Source organism: Sminthopsis crassicaudata, chromosome 1, assembly GCF_048593235.1.
Source record: "Sminthopsis crassicaudata isolate SCR6 chromosome 1, ASM4859323v1, whole genome shotgun sequence".
In the NCBI taxonomy this organism is placed as follows: Eukaryota; Metazoa; Chordata; class Mammalia; order Dasyuromorphia; family Dasyuridae; genus Sminthopsis; species Sminthopsis crassicaudata.
Genome location: NC_133617.1, coordinates 52,396,438 through 52,415,035, shown reverse-complemented (window position 1 = coordinate 52,415,035; position 18,598 = coordinate 52,396,438). Strand labels below are relative to the sequence as shown.

General features: G+C 43.3%; 1 protein-coding gene across 2 annotated transcripts in view; it reads right to left on the bottom strand.

Annotated features, from left to right (window-relative positions):
* Positions 1 to 402: 402 nt before the first annotated feature.
* The window catches only part of ARMC6 (armadillo repeat containing 6), an 18,740-nt gene continuing 544 nt past the window's right edge, over positions 403 to 18,598 (bottom strand). The window contains exons 2-9 of one of the 2 annotated variants that reach the window (XM_074303247.1): positions 18,108 to 18,224; positions 16,916 to 17,062; positions 12,160 to 12,242; positions 9,307 to 9,880; positions 8,144 to 8,289; positions 6,209 to 6,340; positions 5,495 to 5,632; positions 403 to 1,635 (exon numbers count right to left, since the gene is read on the bottom strand). In XM_074303247.1, coding sequence (XP_074159348.1) covers positions 1,423 to 1,635; positions 5,495 to 5,632; positions 6,209 to 6,340; positions 8,144 to 8,289; positions 9,307 to 9,880; positions 12,160 to 12,242; positions 16,916 to 17,033 — 1,404 coding nt within the window. In that variant the 5' untranslated portion in view covers positions 17,034 to 17,062; positions 18,108 to 18,224 and the 3' untranslated portion in view covers positions 403 to 1,422. The remainder of the gene's footprint in view (positions 1,636 to 5,494; positions 5,633 to 6,208; positions 6,341 to 8,143; positions 8,290 to 9,306; positions 9,881 to 12,159; positions 12,243 to 16,915; positions 17,063 to 18,107; positions 18,225 to 18,598) is intronic. The other variant, XM_074303237.1, reaches the window with a different exon arrangement.

Genomic DNA, 18,598 nt, shown 5'->3' with positions numbered 1-18,598 from the left:
AGTGACTAAAAAAAAAAAAAAAAAAGTACCAAGCTTTGGAACTGTCACAAATGAGTTGGCTTTTGTTTTCCATGCCATTATATAGAGTGGAATATAAGTATAGGTAGTGGGTGGGAAGGCAGGAGAGCTGAGGCCAGAATTTAAGACAGTGCTATAAGAGAATTAAGCCAATGGGGCAGGTTGGTAGTGCAGTGGATATGGCACTGACTCTCAAGTGAGAAGGACTTGAACTATGGGCTAAGACACTTGATATTCATTAGTTTGTTTTATCTTGAGCAAGTCACTTAATCCCAAATGCCTCACCAAAAAAAAAAAAAATGATTGGATAAACCTAGCACCTTTCTGGGGGCTGCTATCACAAGCTACCTGGCTTCCAAGCTTGGGAATAACCAATAGTCAGCCTTGACAGTCAATTAACATTTATTAAGCACCTATGATATACTCCTGACACCATGACAATCCCTGCCCCTAAAAGAGCTCACAAGCTAATAAAGATGATGACAAGCAAATAAGTAGGTATAAACAGGCTCTATGTGAGATAAAGAGGAAATAATTTACAGAGGGAAGGCACCAGAATTAATAAGAGCTGGGGAAGGCTTCTAATAAAAGATGGGATTTTTTTTTTTTAATTGGGATTTAAATGAGCTTCCATTAGCTGGAGATGAGGAGAAAGCATTCCATGCACAAAAAGACAGCCAGAGAAAATGCCTGGAGTGTCTCATTTGAGGAACAACAAAGGCAGCCTTTAAGAAAGATTATGTAACATAAATTTATCGTCAACACAGTTTTATGATATTCCCCATCAAGGCAGAGGATGGAGGAAGGGATCTAAGGCTAAGGGCAGGGCAACATTGGTGATGTGATCAGGGGTAAGTGACTGCCGAAGAGGGCAGCCGGGAGTGAACTGATTCACCGAGGGATGATTGTGAATTGTCAAGAGAATGAATGTGTTTAATGTTTAGCCTTCAGTATCTGAGAAGCACTTCAGTCAGAGTGATAAGAAGGCTCTGATGGCCCGATTCACTGACTCTGGCTGTTCCACCTTCACAGGAACATGCATCTTGGTCTAAGGATGCTAAAAGACAGACATGGCCACTAAAAAGACATTCATATTAAATCAAACAAGACAATGACCAAAATCACTCCAGGAAGAAGGGAGCCTGTTGTATCCAGACCAATCTGCTCCCAACTATGGCCCTCAGAAGCATATAGGACAGAGGTGGTTCCAAGGGCATGTTCCCTCAGAAGGAGAGGTAGATTTTCCTTCTGGGCAGTGGAAGGCTATAGCCTCTTCCATGAAGCCTCTGAGCAGTATTGTACCCCAATAGCTCAGGGAGCCCAAAGTTCCCAACTGAGCCACTTCCTTCTATAGGCCCAGTTGGGGTGTGGAATGTTCCTGAAGTCTGCTGGGAGAGGAGGGCCTCAGAGAGTCAGATCTCCCTTTTCTCCTGTCCAAAGCTCCCGAAGCTCCACCTTGCAGCCCAGGTCTCGAAGGGCAGCCTTGGCCACATCATCACATTCCCGATGTGTGGCTCGGGCTTCCATGATGAGACTCTCTGCTCCCATGTCCAGGATGGGTTGGGAGAAGGCTTGAGTGCGGGCTACAAGGTTACGGATCAGTAGGCAAGCTTGTTTCTGGAAAAAGAGAGAAAATTATTACTAGAAAGCAAAAAAAAAAAAAAAAAAAGTAAAAAAATGTTCCTCTCCTGAGGAGGAAAATGGGAAGGAAAAGCCTCGCCCGTTTGTTCTCATCCATTTCTCTAAGCATCAGTCTCATTGCCACTGCTGTCTAAGGAAAATCAGATGTTAAGTGCATGAGTTATAAGGCATCAGGTATGACTTTGGGTAAGGGTGGGTGAGACATCTTGAAAGGCTTCATAGAAGAGGTGAATTTATTCCACCTGGATCCAGAAGGATAGAGGGAGTATTTCCAACAGGTAGAGAAGAGGGTGTGAAAGGCATGACCAGGCCACTGCTGGAAAAGTCAGGGTGCTCTCTCCCTGTTTCCTCTCACTTTATTACATTACTGTCACTTCCTAATACACATCCTATGAACCCTTCCTTAAGACAGTGACCACAAACAGACCCTATGCAGAGTGATCAAGGCTGGCAGTGAATGAAACATTCTGTGTTTAGGTTTCTCTGCCTCCCCCCAAGAAGGGAAAAATACATTTGTTCCTTTTTCATGCCAGTCCCAGGCCCCCTCTCTCCAAGTTCAGAGGTCATGACTTAGGCTGCAGGCACTCTTCTACTCAGACCAGGGAAGTCTCTCCCTGAACACCATCTGAGGTTAGAGTATCACCTGTGAGAAGCAGCACTGGCCCAAAGCACCTGAAAAGTGGATTTAACCCCAGTCCTGCCACTTATATTGGCTTTGTGCTCTCTATGACAAGTCATTTGCCTTTCTAGGCCTCAGTTTCCCCATAAGTAAAGAGGTATAGGAGTGCACTGGAAGAGAAGATCAGAGTAGATGATCTCTAAGGTTCTTATCAGTTCTTATCTTTCATGATTTTAAGAGACATATCTTCAAAGCTTCTAAATGATTTGTGAAACATTTTACTGACTTATATCCATGATGTTGTTAACACAACAAACAAAGGAGCTTTGTGAAGCAGGGCAATGCTTCTTATTTTAAAGTTACTGAGAGGACTTACACCAGTGATGAGCCTAGAACTTAGACTAATTCCATTTTGGAGCTAGAAAAGAGCTAGCTCAAAGACAAGATCCCAACTCCATGCTCAGATAGAATTAGGTCAGTCCTGCATCCTGGTTGACTGCTTTCTGGCATGAGGGTAGAGGGGTTAGTGTTCAGAGATCCCTGCAAGTGTTTGAGCCACCCTGTGCTAAAGTAGGAGTCTGCCTACTAGAGGAGTGCTTGGGGTTACCAAAAGAACCTGAGATGCAGAAGCAATAATGTAGCCTCTGCTCTGCTGCTGTCTCCTGTGGTCTTCTGGGCCCTGTCTCTGTCATGTGACCTTCAAGAAACCCTGGGCCTTGCCATCAACCCTGTGGTGGATGCACACTCTCTTTCATGTGTCTCCCCAATTAATGTGAGCTCACCAAGAGCTCTCTTCTCTTCGTATTCTTAGTACTTAGCACTTAGTGCTTGCATAAATTAAACATTTAACTCATCCATCCATAACTTATAAGGCAGTTCATTCAACTTTTAGACAATTCCTTTTTTTAAAGCTATCATATTCATCTTTAAAATTTATTTTTTTAAAGCACAGATATTAATTTTCAGTGCCAAATTCTTTCCTTTCCTGTACCTTTCAGACAATTCTAAAACATTATTAGAAGTTTTGTTCTTGTTTCTAGAACTGCTTTCTGGGTCTAGCAGGAGCAAGTGTAAGCATGCCCACAAAATCCTATTCAGTATTTACTGAAGACTATCATGGCCTCTTCCCTCTCCTAAGCTTGCTCTCTTGGAGCAGCTTTCTGTCTCCTTACCATTCTGGTTAGTTACTTTCTTTTGGCTGAGCTCTAGCTGATCAATGGCCTTCCCAAGGAGTAGCCCCCAAGCTTCCAGAGGAATCTGGCCAGGGTAGGGACAGCTGAGCTTTCATCTCATTCCCTCTGGGCACTGGACTTCTCTGAAAGCATCCTAAAACCATGGGAGTTTTCATAGGAACTCACACCTACACGTGGTTCCTTTCATATTTTGGTCAAAGTATAGGACTTCACCTCTATCCCTACTTGTATTTACTCTTATGAGCTGAGTTCATCATTCTGGTATGAAAAAGTGAAAAGCATTGGTGTCCTAGACAGTGATAGTGACCCCATAAAACAGAGCCTAGCTGTGCTTGGCCCCTTGGATAAGATTCTCCACTAATCGGACCAGGAAATCGTTGTATACTTCCACAACAATACTATATGAAGATCAATTCTGATGGATGTGGCCAATTTCAACAATGAGATGAACCAAATCAGTTCCAATAGAGCAGTAATGAACTGAACCAGCTACACCCAGCAAAAGAACTCTGGGAGAGGACTATGAACCACTACATGGAATTTCCAGTCCCTCTAGTTTTGTCCACCTGCATTTTGAATTTCCTTCACAGGCTAAATGTATACTATTTCAAAGTCCGATTCTTTTTGTACAGCAAAACAACTGTTTGGTCATGTATACATAAATTGTATTTAATTTATACTCTAACATATTTAACATGTATTGGTTGACCTGCCATGGGGGGGAGGGAGGGGAAAAATTGGAACAAAGGGTTTGGCAATTGTCAATGTTGTAAAATTACCCATGCAAATATCTGGTAAATAAAAACTATGAAAATTTTTAAAAAAGAAAGAAAAAAGAAAAAAGATTCTCTACTGCTCTGTCCCTTTACCCCAGGGACAAGAGAGGAAGCTTTTTTTATGCTAATACTTTCTTTCTCCAATTAATCTTGCTCTATTCCCATCATTCCCATTTCAAAACCAAACCAAACCCCACCTCAGGAGCTCTTCCCTGGCAACTACAGGACAAAAGCAGGCCTCCTGGGCTAGCATCCGGGGCCCTTTAGAAGTTGGCTCTAATTTACATCTCCAACCTTGTCTTACCTGCCTCCCCTTCACACACTCAAACTATATGAGTCATTGTTTGCTTCCCCACCGCTATCCCCAGCCTCTATCTCTGTCAACTTGGAGTCCTTTCACCCAGCTTTGCTCAGGGAATTCGTTCCTCTTCCCCAGCTCTCTCTCCCCTCCATCTCATCCAACAATTTGTCCTGCATCCTCCTTTATACAAATACCATTCTATCTTTTATGCCTCCATGCTTCCTTAGGGCTCTGAGACAGGACTCTGACATGAAACGCTGAGAGTTGTGGATGAGGAGGTCAGAGGGCTGACTGTGAGCTCTAGGCCAGGTCATTGTTGTTCTCCTACAGACATGCTGCTGATCTGCACTGTGGTGGTGTGATTTTTATACCAGAAGTTCCAACCACCAATGAAATTCCAGATCCCAATCAAATGTGAGTAGACTTGAATGGGAGCTTGGCAGGCAGCTGTGTCTGTTCTAGCCTCAGGAGGTAGATCCTGAGCTGAGCATGTGTCTCCATCAGGCAGGAGCGAGCCTACGGCTGAGCAACAGGATGCTGGAGGGATCTGAATCCTGAGATACGTTTAGGCCACAGTGAAGTGGACACAAGACTTTGGACCACCTGTGTTGACATCATGGAGCCTGGGATGGGGCTGGCAGGACAAAGCTCCATTCCTGTACAGGTTAAGAAATTCGGTCCCTACCAGAGATCACTAGACTCTACCTCTCTGCTGCCACATTCCTGTGTCTGTGGGTAGCAGTGTGGGTATGGAATGGGGAAGTCAGCTTAGAGATGGGAGATTCCCTTCCCTTCATATTGTGGTGGTATTTTCAGGTCAGGTATATCATTATCCTAAGCAAATAGGGGCTGAGCCCACTCCTACAGTCCCACAGGACTGTCCCTCTTTCTGCAAAACCTCATGAGTAACCCACCAGAGCACATGGGGACAGGAGCCAGTGCCTACCTGTACACCGACTTCATTCGGATGGGTCTTCATGGCCTGCAGGGCTGCCAAGGCCCCCCCACCCTCAACAATCACCCGGCTATTGTCTGGCTTGCGCAGAGCCAGCATGCACAGGGCTGCACAGCTTTGTTCACAGATCTGCAAGGATTAGGCAGAGAACAAAGTACAAAGTAGTCTGTGTTTCATTGAGCTACACAAAAAGACCAATGAAAACACACACACACCACACACACACACACATACACACATACATACATACATACATACATATCCTGGGAAATGTAGACTTGCTTTTAGCTCTCATAACATCCCAGTGAGGAAGGGAGGACCAGGATCACGCTCTTTCCATCTTTTCCATTCTGACCTAGCTCTTCAGATTCCAAGCTCTGCATTCTGCCCACCCCAGCACAATGGCACTCGGGCCTTTTCTGTCAGCTGTTCTTCTTATGCTCCCCATCCAACTCCTAGCTTTTGCATCCTGACCCCAGGGGATTTAGCCTCATGCCTCAGAGACCTCGAACTAGGGAGACAAGGTATAGGTGAGACCCAGGGACACCAAATTATCCGAGACCAGAGACCAAGATTTAGTCAATGGGCCATTTACATATAATGTTCCTTCTCTGGAACCATCCAGGTCACATTTAGGCTATCTAAGAACTGAAGAAACCCCATGAAGCTGGGACAGAGAGCTCAGTGGCTGGTCATGGCTGGTACCTGGGGACTGGAGAGATGCCGGGTCATCGCCATCACAATGAAGTCTGTTCCACCTGCACTGACAATGGCATCCTTTACATCATCGTTCCCAGCAATGGCTCGGAGAGCACTCAGCACCTGCCGTACCAGCTCCTATTTGTGACCATGAAAATGAACATGGCAGAAGGGAGAAAGACCTGTGGTTCAAGGTGTCTGCCAAAGCACAGTGGTTAAATTCAGTCCCAGAAACTATTTTGATACTCTTGATCTCAGAATCCTATATATTTAATGAATTACCAATCCCACTTTGGTATCCACTCTCTTTGTGGCCATTTTACAGTTAAGGAGACTGAGGCCCAGAAAAGCAAAAGAATTGTTCAAGATCCCAGTGTTGGTAATTGGCAGAGTTGGGCTTAATTCAGGGACTTTTCAGAATATTTCATTATGGCTCTGCTGTAGATGCTCCCTCCACCAGAGCAGATTACCTTGGTAGAGTCTTCTAGAGTTGTTGAAACTCCCTCTGTGTAGAGGGCAGGTCTAGACATGAAAGAGATCTCAATGATTACTGAGAATCATCTCATTGTACAGAGGAGATAAGGTGCTGTGATTCCAGCCAGGTCAGGGCCTTCCCACCACCTCTGGTGGCTGGCTGTTTAGCCGAGAGCTCTCTGACCTGAGTTTACTTATTAGGACTTCCCAGAGCTATCTCTGTTGCCACGGCCTATAAAAACTCAGGGGCATTTTTGGAGAAAATATGATTTTGGGTACTACCCTTTGTTTTTGTATCCCCTTTATCTCTTCCTCTTACACCCAGAGGACAAGCCACAAGAGTTTTCCAATTTCTTCCAAAGTCTATTAGAAAACAGAATTGGAAGGAATAGGGGAAACCTGTGACTTCATTGGTGTAGATAAATTTAGTGAGGACATTTCTTCCATCAATGCAGGTCAGTAACAAGATATTTTCCTAGTTTCAGCAATTTGCCCAGACCCACAAAGTGGTGTATGGCAGAGGCAGATTTGGAACCATCATCTTCCTCAGTCTAAAACTCCATACTGATTTTAGCAGGTTAAACCCTGAAAATATAGGGACTTGATGATTCCCTTTTGATCTAGGGCTTACAAAACACAATAACCTTGTGTGGTTAGCAGTGAAACATAGCTGCTAAAGTACTACATGCCATGAAACAGTTCTCTTTTACAGAGGAACTTGGGTATCCAGAAGATAAGACACCTTGTCTGAGGGTCCATAGCTGGACTTCAATGAAGTTGTGTTAATCAGAATCCCAGGGCTATGGCCATAGCAACAGGCACGTGAAGGAACTCTTCTAAACTGGGGATGATTTAGTGAGCTGGTTCCAGTCTGGATCACTAGAAGGGGGTACAAGGTAGAGTTCACTCCTGCTCCTGACCCTCATCTGGCCTTCCCTTGGGGCCAGTGGATGACAGAAAAATTCTAAATAGCACAAAAGGCTCCCTGTAAAGCTTTGTAAGATGTTGCTGCCCAGAATGTAGTCTTTGAGTGACTTTTTAAATTTTTTTTTATTTTATTTTTTGTCTTTGTTATCATTATGCTTGACATGGAAAAGAAGTAGAGATGCTGTTCCTTAGATTGTTCAGACCCTCAAACCTCACTTTATTTCATGTCTTGGAATCTGAACCTGATGTGTTTGGTATTTTTGCCCCATTTGTAATATGGGACAAGAGCTGGCCCTTGACATTATTAGTACAGGGAACCCAAAATGAGGAAATTCCCAATGCCTAGGCTAGTCTTCCCCTTCTCTGCAAGGACATTCATTCTTAGTCACCTGGGGTCCCAATGACCTCCCTGCTGGTTACTTAGCCTGCTTTCCTGCATTATATGACCATGCCTCTCCTTGTTCAAACTTCCAAGGCCAGACAGACAAAACCTGTAAGGCCCCCAAGAGATCAGCCTCACCCTTAGAAGAGGCCACTTACCTGATGGTCGATGCAGTCAGCCAGAAGAGTCACCATGATGTTGAGGCCCCCTAGATCAACGATCTCCTGACAGAATTCATTCCGAACCGCCAGGCGTGACAAAGTACCACACAGCTCACCGAGAAGAGCAGGGTTGTCTGGGAATGCTGTCAGAGATACAAACCCCGTGAGGGGAGGAGGAAACAAGAATGAATGCTTCTGTGCTCAGAACAAAGACCATTCCAAGCATTCTACTACACAAACTGAGGGAGTGTGACCTTGGCCTAGGATTGCAAGAGGCAGGTGCTCTTTAAGAAAAGCTAAAGTTCCTCTTTCCCAGGGTCCCTTCTAATGAAAAGGGAGCTGTGGGATCCACTCAGAATCACCACTGATCCTCCCCCTCCCACTCAGTCCCATGAATGAATTTCTAATTAGTGCCTTTAATTCAATTATGAAAAAGGCATTCTCCCACTCAGGCTAACCAGGGATCAACCTCTATGCCTATTTCTCATAATTATGGCTAAGGCTACTAAAATACTTGCCATGGGGCAATCTCTGAAGTCTGTTTTCCTACAGCAAACTTCAGCTTCCTCCCACAATTCCATGGTCCCATTCAGAGAGAACTGATTTGTTCTCTCTTATTTGATTGCCACAGAAGAGAAGCATGGAGAACCACACAACTCATTTCAGGGAACGGAGGATCGGGCCTGTTCCCACAGAGCCGTAGTAAGAAGGTAGCTCTAGAGCCTAGCTCTCTCTGTGGGATGTTCTCATTCTCTGGCTCTGCAAAAGAAATGGGCCAATCAAGAGAGGCACTATTACCTGGGGGCTTCAGCATTTGCCCAAACCCAGGGCCTTCCATGATTGATTTCTACAATAAGGTAGAGGCTGGAACCTGATATTTACTGATTTGTTATGGTGCTCAATGGCTCAGTCATGTCTGACTCTCCTTGACCTCTTTTGGGGTTTTCTTGGCAGAGATACTGGAGGGGTTAGCTATTTTCTTTTCCAGCTCATTTTACAGATGAGGAAACCGAGGATGAGTGACTTGCTCAAAGTCACACAGCTAGTAAGGATCTGAGGCTAGATTGGAATTCAGTCTTCCTGAATCCTAGGCCGGTGTTTTATGTCTTGTGCCAGCTAGCTGCCCCATTACTAACACCAAGAAGCAAACTGTCTCCTACCTTTGGCTGCTTCTATGAGAACCTTTAAGCCTTTGTTCTCTTGCACTATCATCTTGGCGTGGTCGTGGGCATGGCCGAAGGGCACTCGGATGTCATCATCAAATGTCATGACTCTCAGAGCGGAGCAGGCCTCCTTGACCACATTGGCTCTGCCACTGTGCTTCTCGATGGCCCCAGTCAGCAGAGGCAAGATGCCTGCCCTCACCAAGCTCTGCCGGTTCTGCTCGTGCTTGAGGCAGACACACCGAATGCAGCGCAGCCCAGAGCACGCCACCTCAGCCACTCCCAAGTGCTCCTTCAACGTGGCCACTAGCAGCTGCAACCCCCGGGGATCCAGCAGGTCTGGCTGGCCCTCGGTCAGGGCAGCCAGAGCGTTCAGGGCCTTTACCAAGAAGCCCTGCTCTTCTGTCAAGGATCGCTGGCAGGCTGAGAGCACAACAGGGTATGCACCCTTCTGTGCAGCCAGGTAGCGGCTGGCGAGTTGCCCCCGGCACTGCTCACTGAAGCTCACTAGGTGTTCTGCCACCTCTTGAGGGGTTGCAGAGTCAAGAGACTTCTGAAGAGCATCCAAGGTCTATGAGGCACAAAAGGAAATAAATGGGCACATCCTTCTCCATTCAGGATCCAGAGCCCCCTGGTCACTGGCATTTATGCCCCACAGAACTATTTTGTACTATTTTTTATAGGCACTTTGTTTGCTTGCTTGCATAAATTAATTCCCCAGTCCTCCATTAGAAGACACATCCTGTGAAGGCAGAAGATTCCTTAGCACCTACCCCATGGCTGGCAAGGAATAGGCACTTAAGGAAGGTTTTCTAAAATCAAAGACTAGAATAATCTAAAGCAATTTTCATTCTTCCATATTTGATTTGTTATTATATATACAAAGGAATTTTTGCCCAGAACAGGTGTACAAGGCAATGTGTACAGGGCTGAGATATAGAACTCCCTTGGGTGTGTCCTAGGGTCATCACAAATCTTAATAAATCCAATGTACATTGAGAGGTAAACAATGTGCTGTTAGACCTGAAGTGACCTTAACTTCTCACTCAGCAACTTTATGGAAAAAGGAGGCCTCTGAAGCCCAAGGAACCTCTCTGCTCAAATGGCTTTGGCACTTCTTAAGTCTTCCCCAAGGCCAGAAATCTGAAAAAAAACAAGCTCAGGGAGGCATTGGATGCCCCACCCAGATGCCTAGAAAATGTGAGTCCGTTTGCCAGCTTTTTTCCCTAAAAACATTCCAGCAGATATTGTTTACTAACTGCTGATTCAAATAGGAATAAAGAACTCACCAAAATCTACAAGATTTGTATGTTTCTACGACTAGAAACATACTCAGGAATGCTAGAGACAGCTGAATGAAGAAAAAGTGGATTTATATTCCACAGTTCCAGGGGGAAGGCACTGGCCAAGCCTCATCTCCTACTGCCCGCTGAAAGGATTCGGGATCATCAGAGTGTGGCGGAGCAAGGGGAGAGCTTGGCCTGTCCCTCCGCCCCAGGAACAAGACAAAGCAGCCAGGCAGGGCAGCTCTGCATTCACAGTGTGGGTACACAGACCTCTCTTCCTCTGCCAGAGAAAATGCAAGAGAGTTCAAGGCTTTACTGTATACCTACTCACTGTGTCCAGGTCTAGCTTAGATAAGATGGAAAAGCCAAGAAAAAGACTACTCGATGCCTTGTCTCTTATACAATTGCTTAGTTAGCCCAAAAATGTTTGCTCAGTTGTCAGATCACTTACAATTGCAGAATCGTGGAAAGCTTTACAGAGGAGGTAGTGTTTAGATTGTGTTTTGAAGAGATGGGAGGAAACACATTTCAGGCATAGGGAACTATGTGAACAAAGGCTTGGAGGGAGGAAACTAGTTTGGCTGGAGCATAAGATGTGGGAAGAAGTATGAGCTAAAGAAAAAGACAAGTTGATTCTAAATTGTGGAAGTTCTTGAATGCCAGGACATGGGCTTTAGATATTCGGAATTTCTAGATCAACAACATTAACTACCTTCCTCTTTAGGATCATTTTTTTAAACTTTGGAGAAAAGGGGGAGGGGTCATTTAATAAAAACATTTTTTCTACTACCTCCCATTTAAAAAAAGGAAAAAATCCTTCTAACAAATATGCATAATTCCTCTATTTGCAAAAACTTATCACTTCATTTGTACGCCTTTAAAAACTACAGGATCAGGAGGATAGCTAAGTAAACTATGCTACATGAATGCAATGAAGTTCTGCTGTGCTAAAAAATGTTAAATATAAAGAATTCAGAGAAACACAGAAGATTTACATGAACTGATAAGAGTGAAAAAAAAACAGGAAAATCAGGAAAACCACAGTGCACATGGCTACAATGTCAATGGAAGTAATAATAAAATGTAACTGAGTATCATGAAGTGAACATGATCCAATTTGTTTCCAAAGGAGAGCTGAGAAAATGCACTTCCCTTCCTCTACTGGAGTTGGTGAATATAGCTATGGAAGACTGCATATACTGTCAGCGATGCTCCATGTGTTGATTTTGCTGAACTGTTTTTTTTTTTTCCTTTTTTCAATTTTTGTTATAAGGGAAGGTTTGATGGAAAGAGGAATGAGGGATATATTCAGAAACGAATATGATGAGAATCTAAAAGGCATAAAACAAAAAATGGAAGGGCCCAACTTCGTCCTTTGGCTATGTCCTGACAAGGATGGCTCCTGTGAATTTTCAATTCCAGTTCTCCTGGAAAGCATGGTGCACAACACAACCCAAGAATTTAATACCTACGCTACTCAACATTCTCAGAGACCACAGGAAAGCTACTAACAAACTGCTAAAAGCTGGCAAAGACATCATTTCCTGCACCCACCCAATCTTACCTGCAAAATTTTATGTTTTGGTCCTTGGTCACCACAAGCAGATGCTTTGGGTCTTGTTTTTACAATGTTGGTCAGATCAACCCCTACAGAAGAGAAGGGAAGAAACAAAAGGGGAGAGAAATGAGCTCTATATACTTCCAATTCAATTCCAACATTCATTAAATGTCTCTTCAGGCCCAAGGAGAGACATTAAATAAAGTGTTAGTCCTTAATATGGCTCGGCTTAGCTAGTTAGGGAAACATCACAAATAGAGATAATTATAACAAACCATATTAAGTGACAAATATATTAAAATATGCAGAAGAAATTTTTTAAAAGGATTCAGTTTCCAGACTTTCTGGAGAACCAGGCATTTGAGATAGACTTCAGCAGTTGAGGAAAAATTCACTGGGAGAAGACAGGCTAAGGGCATTCCAACAACAGATTAATAGTAAGCCAGACAACAAGCACTTACTATGTATGAGGCACTGGACTAAGTTCTAGGGATACAAAGAAAGGCAAAATCCCTCCTCTCAAAGAGCTCACAATCTAGTAGGGAAGATAACATGAAAATCACCAGATGCATGCAAGATATATGTAAAGAAGATAAAAGGGAGGGGAAGGTACTAGCAGTTTGGGGGGGGGCAGAAAAAGTTTTTTTCACAAAAGGCAGACTTTCTGTTTAGTCTTGAAGCAAAGGAAGTTAAAATGGGAGCATTCCAGGCATGGGGTCAACAAGTAAGAAAACCCTGACACTGAAGATAACTCATGTTCTAGGAACTACAAATGCCCAGAGAAAAGTAAAGTGTGAGAAGACTAGAATGGTAGGAAGAAGCCAGGATATGCAGATACTATACAGAGAACTTTATATGATTCTGGAGGTAATGGAGAGCCACTGGAGCAGCAGAGGAACAATCACTCGTATCCTTTACAAAAATTACCTTGACAGCCCAGTAGGAGATCGACTAAAGGGAGGGAGACTTGAAGCAGATTAAAGCAATTATCTGGTAAAAGGTAATGAGCACCTGCAAGAGGGTAGTGGCAGAAGCAGTGGAGAGAAGGAGAAATATAAGAAATGCAAAAGCAGAAACACCAAGACTGAGCAGTAGATTTGGTATGTTGGGCGAGAAAGGAGTCAAGGATGATCCCTAGTTTGAGAGTTTGAAGGACCTGGGAGGATGGCGGTGCCATTCAGAAGAGAGGAGAGTTTTGGGAGAAAAATGATGTGTTCTGTTTTGGATATTATGCACTTGAGATGGTTATGGACCACAGTTAAGGCAGAGGACATCTGTAAATACTTTGAGATGTCCAAGAGGCAACTGGAGACTTGTGACTAAAACCTATCATTGTGTATGTGTGTGTGAATCATCACCATAGAGATGATCATTGGATGCTTGGGAGCTAATAAAATAAGTGAAACAATAAAAATAGTAAAGAAGACTGGAGATTCTTTACCTTGGGGGATTCCCAAAGGCAGTGGGTATGACTTCAATGAAAAAGCAGTAAAGAACACTGAGAAGTGGCAGTCAAACAGACAAAACCCAGGAAAGAGGAATATCTTGAGATCCTCAAGGAGAGCATCCAGAAAGAGGTGATCAAAAATGTTAAATGCTGCACTAAGATCAAGGAGGACCAGGACTGAGAAAAGGCCATTAGATTATTGGTAACACTGGAGGTTGCATGATGAGGTCAGAAACCAGACTGCAGAAAGCTTAAGGAAGAGGCAGAAGCAGAGTCCCCAAATGTAGGGGATTTTTTCAAAGTGTTACACAGTAAAGAGAAGGAGAAAGTTGAAGACAGTATGAAATGGATGAAGGGTATATATAAAAGGACTGGCCTGAGTAAGAAAGGCCACCTCTTAAGATGAGATGTCTGAATGGTACATGACAAGGAAGGGAAAATGAGTAACTTGGTGAATCATCTCCATGTTTCACTTATTTATGAAGCAAGGTCTTTAGCTGATAGGATGAGGGAACAGGGGAGCTACGGGAAGCTTGAGGTAGGCACTATCCAGGGAAGGGGCTTGGCAATATGATATGGATTTTTTTCAGGGTAAAGATAAATTGATTCATGAAGACATCAAGATAGAGAAGAGAGGAGAGAGTGTAGTCAGGAGCAGGGTGATGACCCAAGAAAGAAGTGAGGGATTAAGAGATTGGAGACCATTATTAGGACAAAGAACAATAGGGGTTAGGAGTGTTAGGTTCAGAAAAAAAATGATAATCAGATAAAAGAATTTAGAATTTGTGATTAAAAGTGGCAAGTCTGACTCAACATTTCCCGCTGTTCCACAATGCCTTGTGGCATCATTATTTTAAGCTGGGGAAGATATCTGAGCAAAAGAATGGTATGAACAGATTTATCCATAAGGAAAATAATTCAGTAAGTGATAGGATGTATAGGAGGGGGAAGAAAGTAGATGTAAAAAATCTTACTAAGAGGTTCCTGCAATAATCTAGGCCAATGGTGTCAAACTGGAAATAGATACGGATCATGGCATACCAACTTAGAAAATCACAAATTAACATTACCTGTGATATACTGTATTTTTACTGATTTATTAAACATTTCTCAATTGCATTTTAATTTGCTTCTGTGGGAATAAGTTTAATATCTCTCTTCTAAATAGCTGATAACGAGAGCTAATACGGGAGGATTAGTTAAGGGAATGGAGCAGGAAGGGCCATTGTCTGAGTTTTCTGGTGTAATGGTTTGCCTGAGTCATGTTTTTAAGCTCAGGATAGAAACTCAAAAGAATTTTCCTTTTCCTCACTCCAAGGTGGTCCTCTTTGGGCATAGAAAATCAAATACGATATTATATGTAAATATATTATTATATATTACTATAACTCATGATTATGAGCAATTATAATTATGATTCTGTAGCAAAGGCTCTCTCTCTTGGAATATAGAAGATGTCCCAAAATAAGGAAAATTCTGTCTCTCGAAATGAAGGGAATACTCAAGTGAAGTCAGGTAATAATGACCTAAGAACAGCCCTGGGCCTTGGGAAAATGATCAGCGAACATTGGTAAGAGTCCATTCCCAATCCTATGGACCCCTCACTTCCCTTCTAGTGTCTGTGAGGGTTTTTTGTTTTTGTTTTTGTTTTTTTTTTAAGAATAAAATTGAACATTCTTGACTTTCAAGACCTCTTAGATCTTCATAGTCTGTTATTCCAAGAGAGTGGTCCTACAGTACAGTCAATTTTTCCATGGCCATTTTTAGATGCTCCTAGCTTCCTGCTTCTTTTCCCTTCTTAACATGTTAATAGCCCATGACAATTCTTCTATTCTTTCATCCTTTACCACAGTCTCTGATGAAGATGTCCCTTTTCCTTATCAAGGCCAATCCTTCTACATGCATATCACCTCTAGCAGATTGCTCCCACATTTTCCTCTATCTCTATCTTTAATCTCTTCATCAATTAGTTTTTTGTTATTTACAAATATGTTCAAGTCTCTGCCATCCCGAAAAAAATCTTCACTGGGCCCTACCATTCCCTTAAGCTACTGCTGAACCCTTAGAAAAAATTATACCAACTCCATTTCCTTTCTTGAATTTGGTTTCTGAACTCATTTCTGAACTGCTTTACCAGTCGTCTCTTAAAGGCCATCCTTTCAATCCTCATCCTTCCCAGTTCCCCTTCCCCATCACTCAACAACAGTTAAGACTGCTGAGCATTATTTCATCCTGAATCCTACTTACTCTTGAAGATACTGATTCTTTTGTGGTTTTTCTCCCTCCTGTATGACCACTTTTCACTCTGATTTGCATGCTCATCATTCACCTCTGCCTGCAGATGCAATCATTTATTAAATGTTTCTAAACAGAGCTCAGCACAAACGATGACCTGGGCCTTCTGCATTTTTTTGGCCTCTACAACACTTTTCCCTTCTCTGGGTTCAAACAAATGATGCTCTACACTAAACCTTCAGTGTTCCTCCCCACCATCCTTCCATTAGCCTCCTGAGTTCTCTGCCCACTTCTGCCTTCCAATCCATACTTCAGACTATAGCTAGAATGATTTTCTTAAAGTGCAGCTCCCACATCACTGCCCTCCTCCATAAACCCCTTCATCTCCACATTGCCTTTAAGATTCCCTAAAAATACATCTGTTTGGCCCATTTAAAATGCCCCATGTCATTACATGACTTTCCCTCCTGCAGTCTCTAGTCCAGCCAAGCTTGATTTTTTGCTCTTCCTTATCTGAGACATTCCATCTTTCATTTACTGTCTCCAGGCTTTGGTCATTTCTCAGATATGAAATGCATTCCTTCCTCCTCCTGCCAAATAAAGACTATCATTTCCTTCAAAGCTCAACCACTACCATGGCATGGGACTTTTTCTAACCACCTCTCTCTGCTACCTGCCAATGCCCTTCCTCTGAAATGAGCTCATGCTTATTTTATGTACCCATTTAATCTTAAGTATTGTTTCTCCTGATGTAATGGAAGCTCCTCCAGGGAGAGCAGACTTTCATTTTATCTTTTTGTACCCAGTGCCTGCCTGGCATATCATAATAATTAACTGATGATTGATAGGTTAGATCCCATATCTGAACCCAAAGGATGAGTTCTCCAGAAGTTCAGATTCTTTGTGCCTTGGAAGATAAACTGATTATGAAAGGCAACCTCTGGAGCAGGCCCATAGATGGTCTGCTTTCTACCCCACCCCAAGCTGCATGGACCTCATAATACCAGCTACACTCATTGTATCAGGGAGGCCAGCTGATACCTGGGACAGGCATCCACAGCAGCCTGATCTGGACCATACCTTGAGATTCAAATTGTTGAACAGCTTCTTTCACAGCCTCCTCAGGGTCCATGTCAAACTCTGTGATATTTTCTTGTACCACGTCATCAAAGGTCTCCTGACTGATGCGTTTCGCCATCTTGACTTCTACGATTCCAGTCCCTAGAGCTAAAAGTTCAATACAAACAACTGGATGACTGATGAACGCAATAAAACAACATGGTAAAAGGTAGGCCCCTTTGGACCACATTAGAGATCTACCAGATCCCGATAGTTTGTATTAAATTTGCCTGCAACACGACCCAACTGCCACCCTTCCCAGCTAGAACCCTTTATTATGCAGCATATTCAGTGAGGCTGGGATACACCTCTGATAGTTGAGTCTACTATGTGCAAAACCAAAAAAAAATGTGTTATTACATGTGTGCCTGGCACGTAAGTGCTTATGGACTTGACTTGTGTGACCGAGAGCAATCATGTAATTGACAAAATGACCTCTAAGGACCTTTCTTGGTCCAAAGACAGGATCCTGTGATCTTACATATTTTCCACTTTTATATCTTTTATCTACTCTGATCTGAGAATCATCAGCTCCATGAGGAAGAGGGGTTTTCTGGATACCTTTATTTCATTGTGCAGGGAGGGGAGAGAACCAACCAAACTTTGTTTTCAATGATAGAACTTCCAAAGAAGAAACAAACTTCTTCTCCCATGCAGATCTGGGCCTCAGCTGACCCAGAGGAGAACATCACCCCTCTGATAGATAAGATAGCTAAGGCATGGAGAGATTATATGACTGCAGTTGAGATTTGTAGCCCAGTCTTTCCGACTCCAAGCCTGCACACTGGCTGTTCAGCTCCATAGCTACAGACACTTGGTTTTTTTCTCGACCTCAGCCACTTTGACAAAATGGGGCTAGCAATGGATGCCTTGTCTATTTCACAAGGCTGCTGTAAGAATCAGATGCCGTGATTTCTATACAGAATACAAACAGAAGGCATTATTATCCTTGCATTTCCCGCAGTGTTTAGCACAGTCACAAGATTGACTTCCATTTATATAGTGCAAAGCTACCAGCTTCCCTAATTCTCCCAGCAGGCAGAGTTCTCTCCCTTACCTGTTCTCATCGCACTCTGTGTGACATACACACACACATATATGCATATAAAATATAATTTATAGAGAAAGAGTGAATAAGGACCCTGGAGATCACCTTGTCCTATTGTGTCTATTTCATTTGTACGCGCCTCTTCCAAAAGTCACGGAAGAGCTCTCAGTTAACCGTCGGATTTCCGCAGAGGAAGTATGCGCCTTGGACGGGAGGCTTTGTCTTTTTAGAAATATACAAATAATTGTTAAATTAGAAACAATGCGAATCCACGGAGAGCAGACGTTCCTCTTGTACATTTACAGACCACATAAAGAATGAACAGGAATGTAAAAACTGTAGACAGGAGGAACAAGGTGTTGGGCACTGTGCTAAGCAACTTGCAAACAGCGCCCCCCTTCCCTGCGCCTCGGTTTTCCCCATTTACAAAACGAGGATTCACACCTTGGTCAGTCTCTAGGTCCCTGGGTCTGCTTCCTCATCAGTGAGAACGAGGGGAGGGGAATAAACTAGGCTTATAAAGATCCCGCCCAGTTCACGTCTGCCATGCCACGCGCGGCTCGGGTCAGGGGCTCTTTTCCTAGAATGGTCTCTTG